Source organism: Eretmochelys imbricata, chromosome 2 (assembly GCF_965152235.1).
Source record: "Eretmochelys imbricata isolate rEreImb1 chromosome 2, rEreImb1.hap1, whole genome shotgun sequence".
NCBI classification, from domain to species: Eukaryota; Metazoa; Chordata; order Testudines; family Cheloniidae; genus Eretmochelys; species Eretmochelys imbricata.
Genome location: NC_135573.1, coordinates 113,999,024 through 114,018,289, shown reverse-complemented (window position 1 = coordinate 114,018,289; position 19,266 = coordinate 113,999,024). Strand labels below are relative to the sequence as shown.

The window sequence follows — 19,266 nt, the reverse complement described above, 5'->3', positions numbered from 1 at the left end:
GATATTTTTTTTGTGTGTTTTGTTTTCTATAGGACCCTAATAAGTGGAGGACCATCTTCTCTCTCCTTTCTCCCTTAGCCTATCCTCACAGACTTGGCATGCAGAAGGTGAATGTGGCCTCTGGGTTGTAGTTAAATGTTAAGGAGAATTAATATTTAGAATAGAGTATCTTCAGAAATGAATGTTTTTAATTTCCCTGAAGGCTGGTAACATGTGAAAGTGATGTTATATGGGGTTTGCCTATCCACTATTTTCTCTGTCATGTCCTTTCCTTCTCTTGCTCTGCTGTGCCCCCCCACGGAGAGGTTTATGCACTTCAGTGAAAGATAGGAGAGGCACTTGCATACCTGCCTCTGTTTTAATTTTGAATCTGAAGTTGTTGATTATATTTGATCTGGTTTTCTTACCAGACACCTACTGGTGGAATTCCTGGGGTGGGGGAGGAAGAATGGGAAATCAAAGCAGGAATCAAAGGATCAGCCAACAGACAAGGACCAATTTAAATAAAAAAACTAACTAAACATTTGTAAAAACTTGTCCTCTAAACAAGGCCTATAATCAGGGAGTGTTTGGGGAATTCAAAGTTCCTGTGAGACTGAAAGTGCCTGCAGAGCTACAGTACAGTACAATGTAAACTCAGATGTTAATGAATTGTGTAGGCAGGAGGACCAGACTATCTTATAAATATTATAAATGACACTGCACCCTTTTTGGTTCAATGACTTTTTTTGATTGGGACTGTATCTGAGGCTAGAAAATGCAAACTGACCCATTCCCAAAAGTTATAGAAACCATCCTCTGATTAAAAACTTGCCTCTTAAAGGAGGATTTAGTCTTTTCAAATACACACCTAGAAATACCAAAAGCCAGGAGTGAAAAAGTTAAGACTGTGGTTCCATCCTCCTCATGTGTCTGTTTCTGGTATTAGAGGATTCTCCTTCAAACCACAGCTTTCAGCCTGCTAGGGTTCTAGTGGGTAATGCTGCCTGTCAAGAGGCAGCGACAGAAATATTGGATGTGTTGCATGAATTATTTCACAGTAGATACAGCAGGGATAGCTTAAAATAACCTCATCTATGTTTATCAGATCATATGTCCACCTTCAGAGATTGTGTTCGTTTAAAGGAGCTTCAGCAGAGTTATAGCAAGCATTGTTTGTGTTCAGTTTAGTTGTGTCTTGTATTGGTGGATGAGGGTAACTTTTTTTATTAAAATTTCAAGTTCCTTTACAGATGGATACATTTGGCCATTTTCCTCTGGGAGCTTAGAAGAAAAGCTGGGCCAGCCAAACTTGAGGCTTTTTTTTTTTTTTCCCCAGCAATAGCTTTGTTGTTGTGTAAATTCTCCCAAGACCTTTCAAGTGTGCGAAGAGTTACACTAGAGATTAAAAATATAAGTGAATGCACACCAGGTTTGCTTGGCTTGTTTGATATGTTAGTGGATTGGAGTAATTTAACTAATTTTTGGCAATGTGTATCATAGCAGGTAACCACAAATGCAGGGGGAAATGATTGTAGTAAATGAATGGCATAGATTACAAAAGACTTATGAAGTGAGTTGAAAGACTGTCCCACTGTGGTACTTATTCCTAACTGCAATACACTGAGGTATGCTATGGCAGCTGTTTATCTAACCAGGACACTTGTCTACTCCTGAGGCTCATTCAGTCTGACAATAAAAAAGAAAAAGCAGTTTCTTAGACCCAAATCCTCTGTAGGAGGGCAGGGCCTCAGACATAGTGGGATCATGGCAGTTCCGTTGTAGAGGGAAGGCTGGATGGGAAGAGCTCATGCAGGTGGTTGGCATCCCCTGCACACCATGGGAGCTCCCAGCAAGGAAGCCCATTGTTGGATCTAGAGTTGTTCCTCCATGAGTGGAAAAGAGAGAGAGGCTGTAGAACCTTTAGGCTAGGTTAGTGACAAGAAACAACACTGTTGCTGCTCTGTAGTGTGTTTGGGGGTGAGGGGAAGATCTCCTTCCCTTGTTCCCATGGAGCTGATGAATGCACTGCCAAATTAAATGGGTCTGGGGTCTCTTTGCTCTTGTCAGACTTCACATTCAGCTGGTCTGAGGTGGAGAACTTACTTAATTGCATATGAATTTACCATAATGGGGGTGGGGGATGGGAAGGATGTTCAGAGACTGACAAGCTTTGAGCAGATGACAATGTTGCAATATATCACCGCTTTGTGTGAAAATGGCATTGTGTGTCCCATACTGTACTAATGGAGACATGTTCCATTTTTATTGGTAAAGCCATGTTATGGTTGCTGGCAGGGGCAGTCTGCCAAACTGAATCCTCTTTGTAACCAGTGGTGGTCATGGCACTGATTTGTTTAGCTTTTTCCAGGAACACTATTGAAGTATTTCTTTCATGACCCGGTCGTCGGGGCTCTTCCTGCTTCCCATAATAATTCAGAGTCTTAGGGTAGCATTCAGAGCTGCTGTAATTAAGCTTGAGATCACTCTCAGACTGGGTTTAACCCTAATGGGTGTTCAGCATCAATAACTGCCATGGCCTTTGAAAACTGTAACTACTCAGCATCTCTGAGCATTAGCGCCCTCTTTTTGAGTGCTCACAACTTTGACAGTTTTTCCTTTGTGGCTGAAACTTCCCATGCATGACTTCATTTCAGCCACTAAATTAGAGTAGAATGAAACCGTTTGAAATGGGTGTTCAAGCCTATGTACCCTTTACCCTTTCCTAAGGAAAACCGTGACTATTGAGAGAACTGTTATTGGGTACACAAAATCCAGCTGCTTGTGTCGTAGTGGAGTGGGGGGGGTTGGAGTTCCAGAAACTTCTGGCTGTTGGTTGGTTTGTTTTGTTTGTAAGTTAAAATTGCCTCAGCCTTAAATTGGGTAGGTAAATCTTCAAATAATGGAACTGTGGGCACAACTAATTACAAATGCAATAACGGAAGCTGGATTGAGGCCCATCTCTGTCCAGCTCTCTCCAAATGAATGCATAAACTAGCATAACTCTCCTTTACCAGAGTATGAATTCAGGGGGAGGATCAAGTTCTGTGAATCCTATTAACAGTAAGAGAAACTGTAAAGCTATATCACCATGCTGCAAAGTTATTCCACAGCACCCTCAAATTCTAGTGCCTGGCAAAATATGCTTGTGAGCTCTGTTATTTAAATGGGCAAGGAAGATTGTAGTTAGGATAGAACTTGATTCAGAATACATTTCCCCCTACCCCCACCCCCCCCCCCCAAAAAAAAAAAAAGCTACAATCCTTCAAATAGGTGCTAGAATAAGCTTGAACAATATGAACTGGATTGTGGTGGTTCACCTTCTCCCTCCTGTGCAATACATAATGTAATTCTCACTGAGACCATCTCAAGGCTGTTCATTTTTTGTGTGTCATGTCATCTGGGTCAGATAGGTCCCACTATCTCCAACTTGAGAGAATGCAAGGTGGGGAATCTATAAAGCAGGGAGATGGGTTAGGGAACGTGAGACAGCAGGGAATCGAATGGAAAAAATTCTGGAAGCAGTCCAGTTTGGGTGGAAGTTCAGCCTAAGAAAAGGGAAAACTCCAGGACAGGGCTGCTGGGGCAGCTTTTATAGTGGGAGTGCTGAGAGCCATTGAACCAAACTGCAAACCCTGTATATAATGGAAACCATTTCAAACCAAGGGGTTCAGCATCACCCCTAGTTCCAGCACTTATGCCCCAGCAAAGGCTTAACTCAGAATGCAGAGTGTTGAGATGCACTCTCCCTCTGTTTGGACACTCGCGTGTGTGTGCTTAGTTTGAATGCTAATTCATGTGTGCAGAGTGGGGTTGGAAACTCCACCCATTCACAGTTTCAATGGTAGCTTCCCCTGAAAAACTGACATCAAGGGGAAGCATAGCCAGCAATTGCCCTAAAACCTTTGCTCAGTGAAACTTGCTTGAGGGCAGGGGGTACTTGAAGCTGTGGAGGGTTTTTTTCAGACCATCTACACCCAGGTGAATGTCCGTCAAAGGGTTCTCTCTGTCCAAGTTCCAGGAAAAGATTGCCTCAGATAGTCTGACCCCCCCCCGCCCAAGCTATTTATGCCTCAAATAACAAAGAAAAGACTGATTGTAAAACTTTTGTTTATTTACCATGTTAAGTGTTACAGGAAAATCAGTTTAAAAAGTCGACACCTTTTTTGTTTTTCAAAGTTGCAGCATTTTGGTGTTAAAATACGTGTGAAGAACTCAGAATATACCTGATTCCAGTCTTCCTGGTGGTTTGGATTGGTAAGGTGACGCATTTATGTATATATATTTTTTCAGCCCTTTAAACATTTCAAGTAAGGTAATCCTTTTTTTTTTTTTTTCCCCCCTTTTAAAATTAGGCTTCAATGAAACAAAAGACAACCTTTAAACTTATCTGGGTTTGGTTTTCTGAGTAAACTTTAACCATTAGAATGCTGATGTTTTCCAGACTGCCAGTCAAATGAATGTTTAGGAACATATTCCTGCTCTCTGCACCCAAAGGTTATGGATTCTATTCAGACTAAACTCGGGATTCCATGTTGGGCCACAAAACCTCTTCATTGCCCCACCTGTATATCGTGTGTCTGAGATTAACTTGCGTGACAACCCAATTAATAATTATGCCTTCTGACTCTGGAATCTTGCTCCTGATATGAGGCTAAAATGACTTCTAGTAATGTGTCCGAGAGGCAGAGTGACAACTGACTATATGAAAAATCATGGGATTTCCTGTCAGCTGCTTTGGTGACAGGTGGTGCCTAGGCACTAGCTCCTAAGTCTAATAACCCATCATTTCAATTTACTTCTAGTCATTGACCAGCTGCCTCCTCCCCCATCTAGTCAGTTGACCTGCTTTTGTCTGTGCCCGTCACAGTTGGAGACATTTCTCATACAAAATCTACACCTGCAAGGTCTTCCAAAGTTTTACACACATTTAAAGAACTTTCACTTCCCATTTGAGGTTTGCAGTGTTGTTGTAGCCATGTTGGTCCCAGGATATTGAAGAGACCAGATGGATGGGATGACGTCTCAGTGACCTGAAAAAGAGCTCTGTGTAGATTGAAAGCTTGTCTCTCCCACCAATAGAAGATATTATCTCACCCACCTTGTCTCTAACTTCCCATTTGAATCCAATTGTCTAGTTGCTCACTTCTTGGGATTCTTACAATGTTTATTGGAGAGAACTGCCAAGCAAGGTCTTTCTGAAGAGCCAACTTAAGCTATTCATCGATGCTGATTAATTCTGAATTTAGTTTTTTTGTATTTTTTTTTAAAGGTGTCTGGGAAGGGTGAGACTTGCATTGTGGACAGAATGAAGACATCAGCTCAAGGAGGAGCAAGAATGTGACTGTGTGATGCAATGAGCAGGAGTTAGAAGATATTCCAGTGTCATTTATTTAAATACTTGACTACTGCAGCTAGTTTTGGTAATCTGATGTATTAAGACATTGCACAGTAACAAGGCTGCTTAAGTGAGCTGTCTATGCTGCAGTGGGGATTTCAATCTTCTGCTTCAGCATAATGGTTGCATTCAAGCAGTCAGTCATAACTAGAAGAGGTTCAAATCAGGGATCTGCCTCTCTTCAGACAGGTCCATGGGCTTACAGGCACGCATTCAGACTGAACTCTGAAATGACCCCTTCACATTCTTCCCACTGATCGAAAATGTTCATCCTCTCCTGTATTATCCCATCACCTCAATCTGCTCTTATTCTTATTGCTTCCAAGTCCCTAGTGTGTCTGCCCCTTCTTCCTTCTACTAATATTTCTACTCACTTAACCTGGTGTCTGCCTGCATATGCTATTTCCTGAGGCAGTTGGCCGTCTCTTCACATGTGCTACTTCTGGGGCCATGGGCTTAGTCAGAAGAGAGAGTGGAGTCACCAGGCAGTCTGGGAGAATTTGTGGCCAGGGATTTTGAAGTTCTTCCATCCCTTCGGTACCTCTGCTCTCTCAGGTGCTCACCTCAACAAGCCAATGAGAGAGAGGGCCGGTCAATAGCATTTCTACAAAGCTTTTGGAACTTGTGGGAGCTGCTGGGATGGGATTTATGTTCATTATCTAGTAAAGGGCAGTAAAAAATTACTAGAAAGATTTTTTTGAGTTAGCAGTGTTTCCATATAAGAGGGGTTTGAAGAAGCTAGAACTACTTAGTTTGAAAAAGAGAATTAGAGGAGATGTCTCATAATGCAGGAATAGGATGGGACTAGGCAGGTAAATGCAAAAATAAATAAATGAAATGGATATGGGGAAATACTTTTTAAAAAGGAATGTCCAGTTAACCTAGGGAACTCACTGCTGCAGGATGTTACTGAGGTGAATAGTTTGGTAAGAGTAAATAAAATTGACTAATAGCATTTATTTGACTAAGAATAGTATCTGTAAGGATAAAATTACAAGGGCCAATGATCTTCTTACTTCAAGGCACAACCAGCTCAATAGCTATAGATAGGAAACAACTTCTCCTCCATCCCTCTTTACAGAATACAGTAGCACAACCTGGTACTTTTTTACATCTTCATATGGTGCACTCTCCATAAGTGACTGTTGGAAACTGGACCGATGGACTACTGATCAGTTCTGATATGGCAATTCCTATAGGATGTGTCCTGGATTCACTCCTTTTAAGTTTCAATTGCTTTTCCAGAGCCCTTTCTCATATAGCATGCGAATTTGATTCTCACATGTTGCTTGTGCATTGGTATTTTCTTTCACATGCATTTGAGACTCTTTGTGGCTTTTAAGGGCTTGTCCTCACTAGGTTATGTTTTTAAATTAAATTAAAAATCATGGGATTTCCTGTCAACTCTGCTTTGGTGACAAGTGGTCAAGAATTTACGCAGAAATTTCTCCTAGCTTTAACTGGACCAACCAGCACCCTCTAAAGTACAACTGCTTTGTCTCAACTAGAGTTCTCAAAGGAGTTAATTAAATGGAGTTAGGTAACTGCATCTAACATCACACCTTTAAATCCTAATCTAGACAAGGCCAAAGAGACTGTAAATCTGTTCCAAAACCCACCAAAGTCAACAGACTCCCGTTGTCTTCAAAGAGTTTTGGATTAGGCATAAAGCAAATATGTGTGGTGCATATTTCTGTGCATGCTGAAGTTGTAAATGTGGGGCACAGGGACTATGACAATAATTCTGCCATTAGTTGCATTATTTTCCAGAAATGAAAATAATTTTTACGATGATGGAGGGAGGATTGATGTACACAGGACTGACACATGATGGAGTGTGTTTTGAGAGATGCTGTGAAGGGGCTGAACAGGGGTGCTAATGGAGTTGGGCATTGATATGAATTATCTATCCTGTTTGATTTCCATAGGTGGTCTCGGCTAAATTAGTCAAAACAGGTTGACCACTCAGCTGCCTTTTAGCTTAAGTCAGCGAAGGAATATGACACTCTGGAGACCCTCCATGTACACAGGATGTGCCAAAACCTTTTAGTCTGAATAAAACCCTACCTTTTGAAGGCTACCACAAAAATGTGACCGCTCTTTGGGTTTCCCAGTGAAATGTTTTGTAAGGCATTGTGTCAGCATTAGAGACTGTTAAATGTACCTTTGCATGTGGGAAGGGGATGATGTCTCTCATGGCCTCTCTCATTTTGGACATTTTGGATCTTGGACAAAGCACTTAAAGCTACACGCTGTTAAAATCTAAATAGCAAAACATTAATAAATGTTTGGTACAAAGACCTGACAAATGTAACCAAACTGAGTCAGAGTTTACACTAAAACTGTCTTGTAACTCAGTCTCTTTTTTTTATTTAGAAAAAGTGAAAAATACTACAATGTAGTATTGAGTTACTGTACTTATTGTGCTTTCTTATTGTTCAGAACCCCATTGGCTGCAGCAACGTAGTCTTTATGGAAACCATTCCTGATTTCTGTCACAGGAGGGACCTTCTTCAGATCGGTTCTTGAAGGCCTTTTCTGGTATGTCTATAAAGAGCAAAATCCCAAGGTAAATAACTGATTTAATTTAGTAGAAGCATTCCCCTCCCCCCTCACACCAATGTACTTCTTACAATTAATTGTAAAAGTTTGACTAGAGCTCTCAGCTGTTCTCTAGAGGCAAATACGTATCTGCTTATAGGTTGAACTAAGAGAGCTGTCCTATGTACAATATAGGATGTATTTATTGGTATTACTGTAACACCTAAAGATCTCGACTGAGACAAAGGACCCATTGTGCTAGGCGCTGTATGTACACATAGAGTAAGAAACAGCCCCTGCCCCAAAGACTGAAATAAACAACACAGGCAAAGGAAGTGCTATTATCCCCATTTTCCATATGAGGAATCGAGGCACTGTCCAAGGTCTATGGCAAAGCCAGATCATCTGAGTCATAGTCCTAATACTTTACTACCTCACAAGGCTATTGTAAGGGTTAATTTAATCAATGATTGTGAGGAGCTCAGAAGCTGGAGTGATAAGAACTATATAAAAACCAAGAGGGGGGGGAAGTAAAACATTTCACAAAGGCCACCAAATGACTGTAACATACCACCATGATGAGTGCAGGATAGGAACCCTAATAGAACAGGATGATGGGTCACTTCTGCTTAGACCAGAACCCTTGAGCTACTGTGTTCTGAGTACTAGACACATCACTGTGTCTTTCATTGACTGTACTTTGTGGGTCTCATTTAATTTTCTTCCCTTTTGATCTATCTAATCTATCCATCCAATCTATCTAAAGCAAACATGTATTTTAACAAGTATCAGAGGGATAGCTGTATTAGTCTGTATCCACAAAAACAACAAGGAGTCTGATGGCACCTTAAAGACTAACCGATTTATTTCGGCAAATCTCAACCTGTTTATTTTAACAGACCTCAACAGGCTCCAAACCCCATACTGTAGAGCTGATATTTTAAAATATGTGTTAACTTTCCTGTCACCTATAATTTCTAAAATTATTTTCCATTTACAAACTTGAGAAATGTAAATTGCACCTGACACTTCTTCAATTTGATGCTCGCTTTTAGAGCTAAGCACCAATGCCTGTTGACTTTTTCTAATAATGCTCTTTCTATGTGAGCCTCCCCAAAATATTAAAAATTGATAGAGGTTCCTTTTCTTTCATCCTCCTCTACAATTTCTAGCCAGAGTCCTTTACTTACAACTAGTAATGTTTGCCGATGTATGGCCATATTTCTTTGACTCACATAAAACAGTTTGTCTCTCAACAGGCCTGTTCACATCCCAACTGGTAAATGAGAAACTAGACGTTAATGGGCATGCATCCTACTGAGGAAAATGCAGACAAGTTGAAGTGGGCATCTATGTTGATCAGTAGTTAATCTCTTTTCAATAATTGATCAATAATCAGTCTAAATACTGATTTCAACAAGATCAGGGGTTATTATTCTTTGACTTGCCTTACCTAATCTCTTAAAATAAGTCTAAACTGGCAGAGTTACATTGTGGGCAGTTACAGCGCCACTCGGAGAGCCCTGAGGGGAAACCGCTGTTGTGTGTTCACACTGACAGCTGCCCGCACAATAGCGTGTTCACACTTGCGGCACTTGCAGCGGTATTCAGAGCAATGCACTCTGGGCAGCTATCCCACAGAGCATCTCTTCCTCTTCCGCCGCTAAGAGTTGTGGGAAGATGGAGGGGGTCGCGAGGCATCCTGGGTCCTGTCCCAATGCCCCGTGATACATTGCTTCGCATCCCAGCAATCCCTGTGCTTCCGTCCGCATTTGGCACCATCTTTCAACGGTTTGTGTACTGCGCGCCCTGTCTCTTCGGGCTACAGGAACGGATCCCGCACTGCAGACCAGTCTGCTGCTTGCTCTGACCAACATGTCACGAGGGGCAGTGGAGTTATTCCTTACACTACAAATGCAAGAGGAGTTCAACATTGATCTCGCCACACATAGTAGCTACAACACGAGATTGCTTGTGGCATTCACGGAGGTGCTGACCGCAGTGGAACGCCGCTTCTGGGCTCGGGAAACAAGCACTGAGTGGTGGGATCACATCATGATGCACGTCTGGGATGACGAGCAGTGGCTGCAGAACTTTCACATGAGGAAAGCCACGTTCATGGGACTGTGTGAGGAGCTCACCCCAGCCCTGCGGCGCAAGGACATGAGAATGAGAGCTGCCCTGTTGCTGGAGAAGCGCGTGGTGATTGTGGAAGCTGGCTACTCCAGATTGCTACCGATCGGTTGCTAACCAGTTCGGAGTGGGAAAGTCTACCTTTGGACACGTGTTAACGGAAGTCTGTAGGGCCATTAATCACATTCTGCTCTGAAAGACCATGACTCTGGGCAAAGTGCGTGACATTGTGGATGGCTTTGCACAAATGGACTTCCCTTACTGCAGAGGGGCGATAGATGGCATGCATATTCCAATTCTGGCACCAGACCACCTAGCCACCAAGTACATTAATCGGAAGGGGTATTTCTCAATGGTTCTCCAGGCACTTGTGGATCACTGTGGGAGTTTCACAGACATTAACGCAGGCTGGTCCAGAAAGGTGCATGACACAAACATCTTTCGGAACATTGGCCTGTTCAGGAAACTGCAAGCAGGGGGTTTCTTCCCGGATCAGAAGATCGCTGTAGGGGAGGTCAAAATGCCCACTGTGATCCTGGGAGACCCCGCCTACCCCTTAATGCCATGGCTTATGAAGCCATATACAGGGAACCTTGACAGCAGAAAGGAGTGGTTCAACAACAGGCTGAGCAAGCACAGAATGAATGCTGAGTGTGCTTTTGGCCATTTAAAGGCCCACTGGTGCTGCCTACATGGGAGGCTGGACCTGGCCAATGACAATATATAGCCATGTGCAGTATGCTCCATCATAATTGTGAAGGGAAGGGTGAAAGTTTCACTCAGGGCTGGACCACTGAGACTCAGCGCCTGGAGGCTGAATTTGAACAGCCAGAGACCAGGGCTATTAGAGGGGCGCAGCATGGGGCCATAAGGATCAGGGATGCCTTGAGGCAGCAATCTGAAGCTGAAGTCCACTAATATTTGTTGCTATGCTTGGGAGTGCAGTGCTTGTAATGCTAAGAGGTGATTGTGATCGGTGCAGATGATTCATTGTGAAGGTTTAAGAAAATTGCCTGTTGCTTTTCAGGTCTCTGTTTGCTTTCAGTTGATGGAATAAAGACTGCTTTCAAACCAACACAATTCTTTTATTAAAAAAACAACTGGAGGAGAGAGACGAACAAAAAAATACATCCCTGCTGAGGAGGATGGGGGAAGGGAAGGTCCCAAGAGGAGGTGGGGTCCCGGGACGGTTAAAGATTTGTGTATGTCCAGGTATCCTATGCAACCTTGTCCTTTGGAGTACAATGCAGCGGGTACTGTTCTTCAGCAGGGCTCAACTACAGAGGGACGGCTGTTGAGTGCAGTGGGTACTGGAAGTCCACAGGGCTGGACTATGACGGGACTGGAGTGGAATGCAGCAGGTACAGACTGGAGCCAGGAGGTTGATAAGAGTGTGTTGGCAGTGTCCAGGGGAGCATAGGAAAGTGTTTTGTGACAGCAGCTGCAGGGGTGGGCAGGCGCAGAGCTGCTAATAGCTCCTGGAACGTGTCCGCTTGACACTCCATAATGTTTGAGCTGCTCCGTGGCTTCATTCTGGCATGCCACAACCTTCTCCTTCTGTCCCACCACTCCTTCAATTCACGTTTTTTGGCCGCAGAGTGCATCATGACATCACGCAGAAAGTCCTCTTTAGTTTTTCGTGGCTGCTTTCTAATTCTGTGCAGCATTTCAGCTGACAATAACAAAGAGGGAATATGGGCACCCAAGGTCATCTCTGTGAAGCCAAAATGCAACGTTTTACAGAAGCAGTGTTGTTTGCAACACAGAGACCACTGATTCGGTGATTTAAAACACAGCAACTATTCACATACCTGTCACTGGCTGACCCCAGGCAAGCACACATGAGCCACAAAACCCCCAAAATGGTGAGTAACTGCAGGGGCAGGAGAAATCACTCTTCCTGGACCCTGCTGTACACTGGGCATGTGGCTCTTGGGGAGAGCCAGCACTGTGTGTGGGGGGCCTTTTAATCATTCCTGTCCCCACATTTTCCACAGGCTATATTCCTTATGGAAGATATCTTGAGGCTGAGGGTGAGCAGGGAATCAAGGGAGGGTCCTCTCCAAGACTGTGGCTCCATGAGGGTTTTGTGGAGATCCGTGAGGCAGATTCCCATGAAGTGAGCGAGTCAATCAACACCCTGTTCCGCTGCTCAGACTAGGCATGTGGTGGTACGCACATCATACAAACACAAGGCCGCTTTCTTCAACCCTCCAGTCCCCAACAACTCGCTTCAGCAATTCCCAGAATCAAAGCCACTTACCCCGGGCCTCCTCTCCTGTTTGCGCTTCACCAAGCTCCAACTGCTGTGACTGGCTAGCCTCCCCCGGGATAGAGAAGAGCTCCTGGCTGCATGCATCTCTGGCCTCCGAGTTGTCCTCTGCCTCTGGGTCCCCCTCCCCCTCCTCGTCCAAGATTTCCTCTTCCTGGCTTGGTGCACTCTTGACTGGCACATGAACCTCCGAAGTATCCACAATGGTCTTCACAGTGGAAGTAGAGTTGCTGGCAAGTATTGCATCCAGCTCTCTGTAGAACCGACAGCGCGTGGGTGCAGCACCAGAGCGGCGGTTTGCCTCTGGTGCCTTGTGGTCGGCGTTCCGCAGCTCCTTCACTGTGACCCTGCGCTGCAGTGTGTCCCAGTCATGGCCTCTTTCTGTCATGCATCGTGAAATCTGTCTGTAGGTATCTTAATTCCTATGGCTGGAGAACAGCTGGGACTGGACAGCCTCCTCTCCCCCAAATGCTGATGTCCAGAAGCTTAGCATTGCTCCAAGTGGGGGATCGCCTGGTGTGTGGAGCAGGCATGGTCACCTGGAAAGATGCACTGAGACCACTGCATGCGTCACCGAGCAAACAGGAAGGGGACTTTCAATATTCCTAAGGAATTTAAGGGGCGGGGGGCTCATGGTTGGCCACCTGAGGGCAGGGCAGTAGAGTTCAAACCGATGACCAGAGAGGTGAGAACAGGCATTGTGGGACATCTCCCACAGGCCAATTGCAGCACTGTAATCAACCAGGATGTCTACACTGGCACCGCGGTGCTGTAGCCCTGGTGCAGAAAGCTGCACGCCTCTCGTCGGGGGGGGGGGGGGGGGGGTTGACTTTTTTTTTTATAGTACCATGTGCTGCAACTGCACAGTTTCTGCGCACTAAGTGGCTTGGCCGTGTGTACACCTCGGGAGTGACGCTGAAAAAAGCTGCTTTATTGCACAGAAACTTGCCAGTGTAGACAAGACCTAAACGTAAAGCTTCCAAAAACAGACACTGCTACTCATTTGTGTTAAGACTGCGGAAACGTGTAAAATTATATCAAAATTCTACTTTCTTTCTTGGAGTTTTGTACCCTGAATCAGCATATCAAAATTTAAAAATTATATGGGAAAATGTAAGGATGGGAAAAAATAAGAAATTTATTTCAATTCACTTCTACAGTAGGATGATATTTCCAAGCATGCATTTAGAAATGAAAGTAATGCCTCAAAACCTGTTCAGTACACATTGAACACTGTTTAAATTGTATGGATAGGTTGTGAGACCTACTAGGGAGTTGAATTAAACTATTATCTTGCATGAAAGTCTGTCCAATTTTTTTTTTTATCTGATCAACTGGCTACAAGGATGTAATTTGAGACACAGCTCATTGTTGGCTCCATCTGATGCCCCATTCTTCCATGGGTATTGGATAAGGCATTTTAATATACACATCACTTACTCTGCCTGAATTTTTCTTAATTTGCAGCCATTACAACAGGGTTATCCAGTGATAAAAGGCTCATTGTATTAAAAGAGCACCAAATTCAGTCTTTGAGGCTGGAACTTGCATTTTGCAGCGACTGCCTGGTTTTCTTGTTTGTTTTTTTGTTTGTTTTTCTTTTTTATAAGCAAGGCTATATTAAGCATAACTAACTCCTTTTGGCCAAACTCTGCTCTTCTGCATGGTTGAAAATGCAGAGTACCCCCCTGACCTCCGTAGAATTGCTCTGAATTTAAAATGATGATTAGTGGAATTGAGAACATAATTTGGCCTCTTGCATTTAACCTAGTTGGACAGAATACATTGAAAGAAGGTCTGGTTTAAATCCCAAACATCTGTTAAAAGTTGTGTTAACAGTTTTTAAAAAAAAAAACACAAACAAAAACAAATGCAGGGGTGAAATTCTGGCCTCACTGAAATCCAATGGGAGTTTTGCCATCGATTTGAATGGGGCCAGATTCCATGATAGATACTTAGACAATTTATCAAGGTAAATCTGACACTTTATGATTAACTGATTAATATAAATGGTTCGGTTAGGAATGCCTATATATTTTTTCTGTTTTAAAATGTATTTTGCAGTTTATTATACAGAATTCTCCATTTAATGCTACTGTTTTCACGAGAATTATCTTCTGTTCTCCATCAAAGTTGTATAGGGTTTTGGATATTCCTGCATATTTTCTACATCTATTATAAATAAGTCCTACTGCTTATTTGCATGTACTTGATTTTTCTTTATATTTAAAAAAAAAGGTAATAAAAATGAAAAAAGGTACCACTCCACCCCAAATATAAAGTTTAAAAGAAAATCCATGACCATTATTCATTACTCTTAGAATTGCCTATGACATTTCATATTGCCTATTGCATCTGTATTTTTGGCTTGATAGTGCCTGCCTTCACTCTTGAGAATAAACCTTATGTTAGTAGTTCTGATGGAGTCAATGGGGCTAACTGCACAAGGAAGGCTGGAAGGATTAGTTCCTTCTAGCCTGATCCAGTGCCTGCTGAATTTGCTGAGGTCCTTCTACTGACTTCAGTTAGGCCCTTAATGCTCAAAAGTTAACACTTATTATCTGTCACTGTATTTCCTTTGCTATTTTTATTGGCAGTTGAGGACAGAAAGGAGCTTGCAGAAAGTGCTCAGAACACTGTAGAATTGGGCACTTAATGAGAAAGGAAAGGGCATCTCCCTGAACTCGGGATCACTTAATTTTTGAAGGTATATCTTTTTACATAGTTTACAACATCCATATTTCTCAACTGCTATAATAGCAAAAAAAAACCCAAACAAACAAAAAAACAAAAACAACAAACACCCACCCACCAAAACCAAAAAAATCTGGCATTTTCTTTTAATAAAATGCTACCAAAACTTGATTGTATTAAGATTTCTTATATTATATATCAGTCCATTTGGCAAAACATTCCAGATCTCTGATTTCTGGTAGCACAGTGCATGGTGGTGTAAATTCACAGAAAGCTGCACTCATCAGCAAATCAGGAGCTTGATAAATAAATATAACCTGAAATCAGACCTCAGTGTATGATTTTTACGTTCCCCAACTTACCTTAATATAAAAGTTTATAAACAGAATAACCAGTGTGGCCATGTATGAAGACTGGAACATGAGGCACCCAAAAGGAAATCCACATGGCTTCACAGCTGCACTAAGAGTGTGGATAATGGTGAGCAGAAATTGAATCTGTAAAAGATAGATCAGACATTTTATTTATATAAATTTAGATGAGATTATTTTTGGGGGGGGTTATTACTATTTGAGCATTTTCAGGAAAGAGGATGGTGATCATTTAATCAGGTATTTCCTATGCATTCTCCATATTATTTTTTTTAGTTTGTGAGCATTATGTTGGGGGCATTGTTCTGAGGCTGTAAGAATTATTTTCATATAAGGTCTAAAGAATTAAGGGTTGGCATTTTATAGATACTTTTGAAAACACAAGTTTTCTTACAGGACTGGCTGGCAAACTGGTAGCTATTCTCTTTTAATGGGGCTGTGATGTCCCCTAGAACACTTTGTGCAACCTACAGCATCATCTTTAAAGCAGAACCTGAGAGAAACCTGAGGACTATCTGAGACCTGAGGAAGCCATTTCAGAAGACTGAGCTAAAAATGGAACATCCATTTTAAAAGCGAAACTAGAAGTCTGGGTCAGGTAAAGAACTGTGTTTGTAGGTGTAAGAAGACAGCAAATAAAGCAGAAATGAGATGGGGAGGGGAGCTGCAAAAGATCTCACTTTTTTGGATTACCAAACACGGCCTAATTAGCTGGATCATATGACCCTGTCCAACCAACTGAATTATGCGGTACTTCCTGGAACCAATGTACTGTATATAGTTTATTTAGAATGAGGCATTCTTCTGTTTTAAGTGTGCAGGAAAACAAATATTGTATGACTTGAAAAAGCTTTGCATCAGCTACTTAGACCTAAGATGCACTCCTGATTCCAAGAATACACATTTTCACAAGACCATTTTAGAGCTTTTTGGCTAGTGTCTGTTCCCAAAATAAGAATAAAGAAGCCTTTTTTAAAATGCAAATATGTAGAGTACATGCTTCTACCAGTAAGGAGCACAGCATGATATATGTTTTTGAAACAGCATAATTCTCGATGTATTAATGCTGACTACAAAGGGCACATGTCTGGATCCAGTACACAAAGCCTAAAGCAGATTTTTCTAAATCAGAGAATGTTTGTCTCGTGCTCTTGCATCTTTCTGTGATTCTGCATTTTCTTATTGTACTATGGTTACATTTCCTGCTTTGGAGAGACTTTGATGCATCTCAGTAGCTGATGCAAAGCTTTTTCAAGTCATACAATTTTAAAGCTCTATAGGAAAGTTGACTGAGCTGTATATCATTTTAATAATTAATAGCTTTTATGACTTTTTAATCAGTGGTGCATTTCCCATGATTTAGTAGTGTCCATTTTCTATGAAGAAGGCCATAAATAATGGGGGGGGAGGGTTTACGACCTATTGAGTGTCTCCTAGAATCACTACTGAATACTATCTTCCCTCACTGAGTAATAAGGTGTACTGTTCATGACACAGAAGCCCATTTGTGGTTCGTTATCCTGTGTTAGCAACTCTTACAGGCAAAGTAGGTGAGATAATAAATTTTTTTATTGGACCAATTTCTGTTGGTGAGGCAGACAAGCTTTTGAGCTTATACAGATGAGCTCTGTGGAGCTCGAAAGCTTCTCTCTCACCAGGTAAAAAGATATTACCTCAACTACCTTGTCTGTCTAATATCCTGGGACCGACATAGCTACAACAACACTGTAGAAAGCAACACTTGTGAGGCCTGACATACTTATTACACCTCACACAATGGTATCATGATATTTATTTAAAAGGTAGCATGTAATGTATCATTCGAAATCTAATATCTCACTGATACATCATTAATATTCTTGAGTAATGTATGTGGTGTGTATTAAGTGTGATGGCTATATGCTGAAACAATGACTAAAATGTGTTTAAGCCAGGTCTGGCAGGGAGAGTTGGCAAATAGGTCTGCCCTATACAAAGGAATGCTTGGTCAACAGGCAGAGAGAGTGAAGGTCCATTTACATATTAGGTAAACAAAGCTATCAAGCTAACAATCCGGTGCAGATAGTCTCTAGAAGGAAAGAGAAACTTTATCTGAGCTATATGGATGGGGTCTGAACCTCAAGTGACAAGCAACTGAATCAACTAATTAATAATACAGTAATGTATACAAAGTTCATCAAATAAGCTGTTTTATGAAAGCCTATGACACACTGGTGCTTAATATATTTATATATATTAACACACTGTAGGGAATTATGGATACTCCTTGATATTAGACTTCACAGTCTGTGTCCAATCAAAGGGAGAAACAGGTCTCTGCCAGACAGGTGGGATCAGCAGAGCTATTTACCTGTCTCCTATGTAAATTTAAGAATTGTAGAATCAAAACAATGGAAACTCTCTACTTCGTCCTGCCTCTTGAAACTAGGTCACTGAACTTTGAAAGATCTAAGCAAAGACCGAAACCATCTTTGGTATTCATCACTAGACAGACCCAAGCTCTCTTGCAAGCTGATTAGAAATGGGTCCTTTGACCAGCAGGGTGGTGAATTTCTGGGAACTGAATATAGGTGAGAGAGCTGCTTAGGCAAAGATCTTTCACCTAGGGAGACTACATCTTGTACTTCTGTGGAAAGTCCTGACTGAGGAAAAGTCAGCCATGGCTGGGAAGGAGGACAGTTTGGTGAGATCAACTATCTTGAATAAAGTCTATACCTAACTAAACTAAGTTCTAGAGTTTTAGATGCATGTTTTCACTATTATTTGCATGTAACCATTTAGATCTGTTTTATTTTTACTATAAACCAATTCAGTAATTTGTTTGAAGGGAAGGGTTATTTACCCCAGTTAAATTAATCTACAATGTGCTTTTGTCTGTCTTTAAAGGATCAACTAACTTTATTTCTCTGAGTGGTTCTGGAAAGGGCCAGACGCTAAAGGGTACATGGTTTTGGGAAAATACAGGACTGGGAGTGTGTTCGGGTCAGTCTGCTAGTAGTAACCAAGGCTGGTGGAAGCCATGGTGAGACTGTTGTGCTGCAGGCTGGCTGCGAGAGTCAGAGTTGCTGATCCAGGCATGTATGGCACACAGACGCTTAAGATGTGAGCTGCGTGCTTGTATGCTAGCTGCTGTCATCCAGGTTGTGAGGCACAGCAGTAGGGCATTTCAGGCACCCAGGGTTACAGGACAGGTGGTGACACAGCCTCACACTGGTCTTAATTGTGCCCCCAAACATGAGACTGTCAAAGTATACGGCACTGCACTGTTGCTACATTCGAATCTTTACTGGCTCAATCCTGGAAAGTACTGCACACAGTGAACTTCTATTGATAGCAAGAATCAGGCCCATTGTATTTACTTCCAAGTGAATCCTAAGATTTTTACCCTTAAACAAATACAGAATATAGGCCAGATTTTCTTTTAAATGAAAGAAGAGATTGGCAGCCAAAAAAAGGGTGCAAATCTTTTTTATGCTGACAAGTTAGAGTCCACTTTTAAAAAGCTTGACTCCGACAGTAATCCTACAAGGTTAAAACAATTAAAATCAGAATTAAACCATAAGTAGAATCAATGTGCTATGTTAAAAACAACAATATCAACAACAACAACAAAAAACTTGGAATGAAAATGGCTGTTAAGGTAGGTGCAAAACTCAATTTCACATCCTTAGCCTTAATAGTAAGGTTTTGTACCTCTTAAGTCAAGTTAATATGTCTGCCTTTTTGCATTTATGAACATGCTTCACTTAAAGAATGGTTCTTCTCTTAAAAGTTACTCTCTAAAAATGGCACAAGGGGAGGAGGGCACATTGACTGTTTCTCAGTGATGCCAAATAGTATCTGAAAACTTCACAAGTAAAAGGATGTTTGTTCATTTG

At 41.9% G+C, this 19,266-nt stretch overlaps 1 protein-coding gene across 1 annotated transcript in view; it reads right to left on the bottom strand.

Annotated features, from left to right (window-relative positions):
• Nucleotides 1–7,795: 7,795 nt before the first annotated feature.
• Nucleotides 7,796–19,266, bottom strand: part of ELOVL2 (ELOVL fatty acid elongase 2) — a 51,026-nt gene continuing 39,555 nt past the window's right edge. Inside the window, exons 6-7 of the mRNA XM_077809116.1 lie at nt 15,380–15,514; nt 7,796–7,924 (exon numbers count right to left, since the gene is read on the bottom strand). Coding sequence (XP_077665242.1) covers nt 7,796–7,924; nt 15,380–15,514 — 264 coding nt within the window. The remainder of the gene's footprint in view (nt 7,925–15,379; nt 15,515–19,266) is intronic.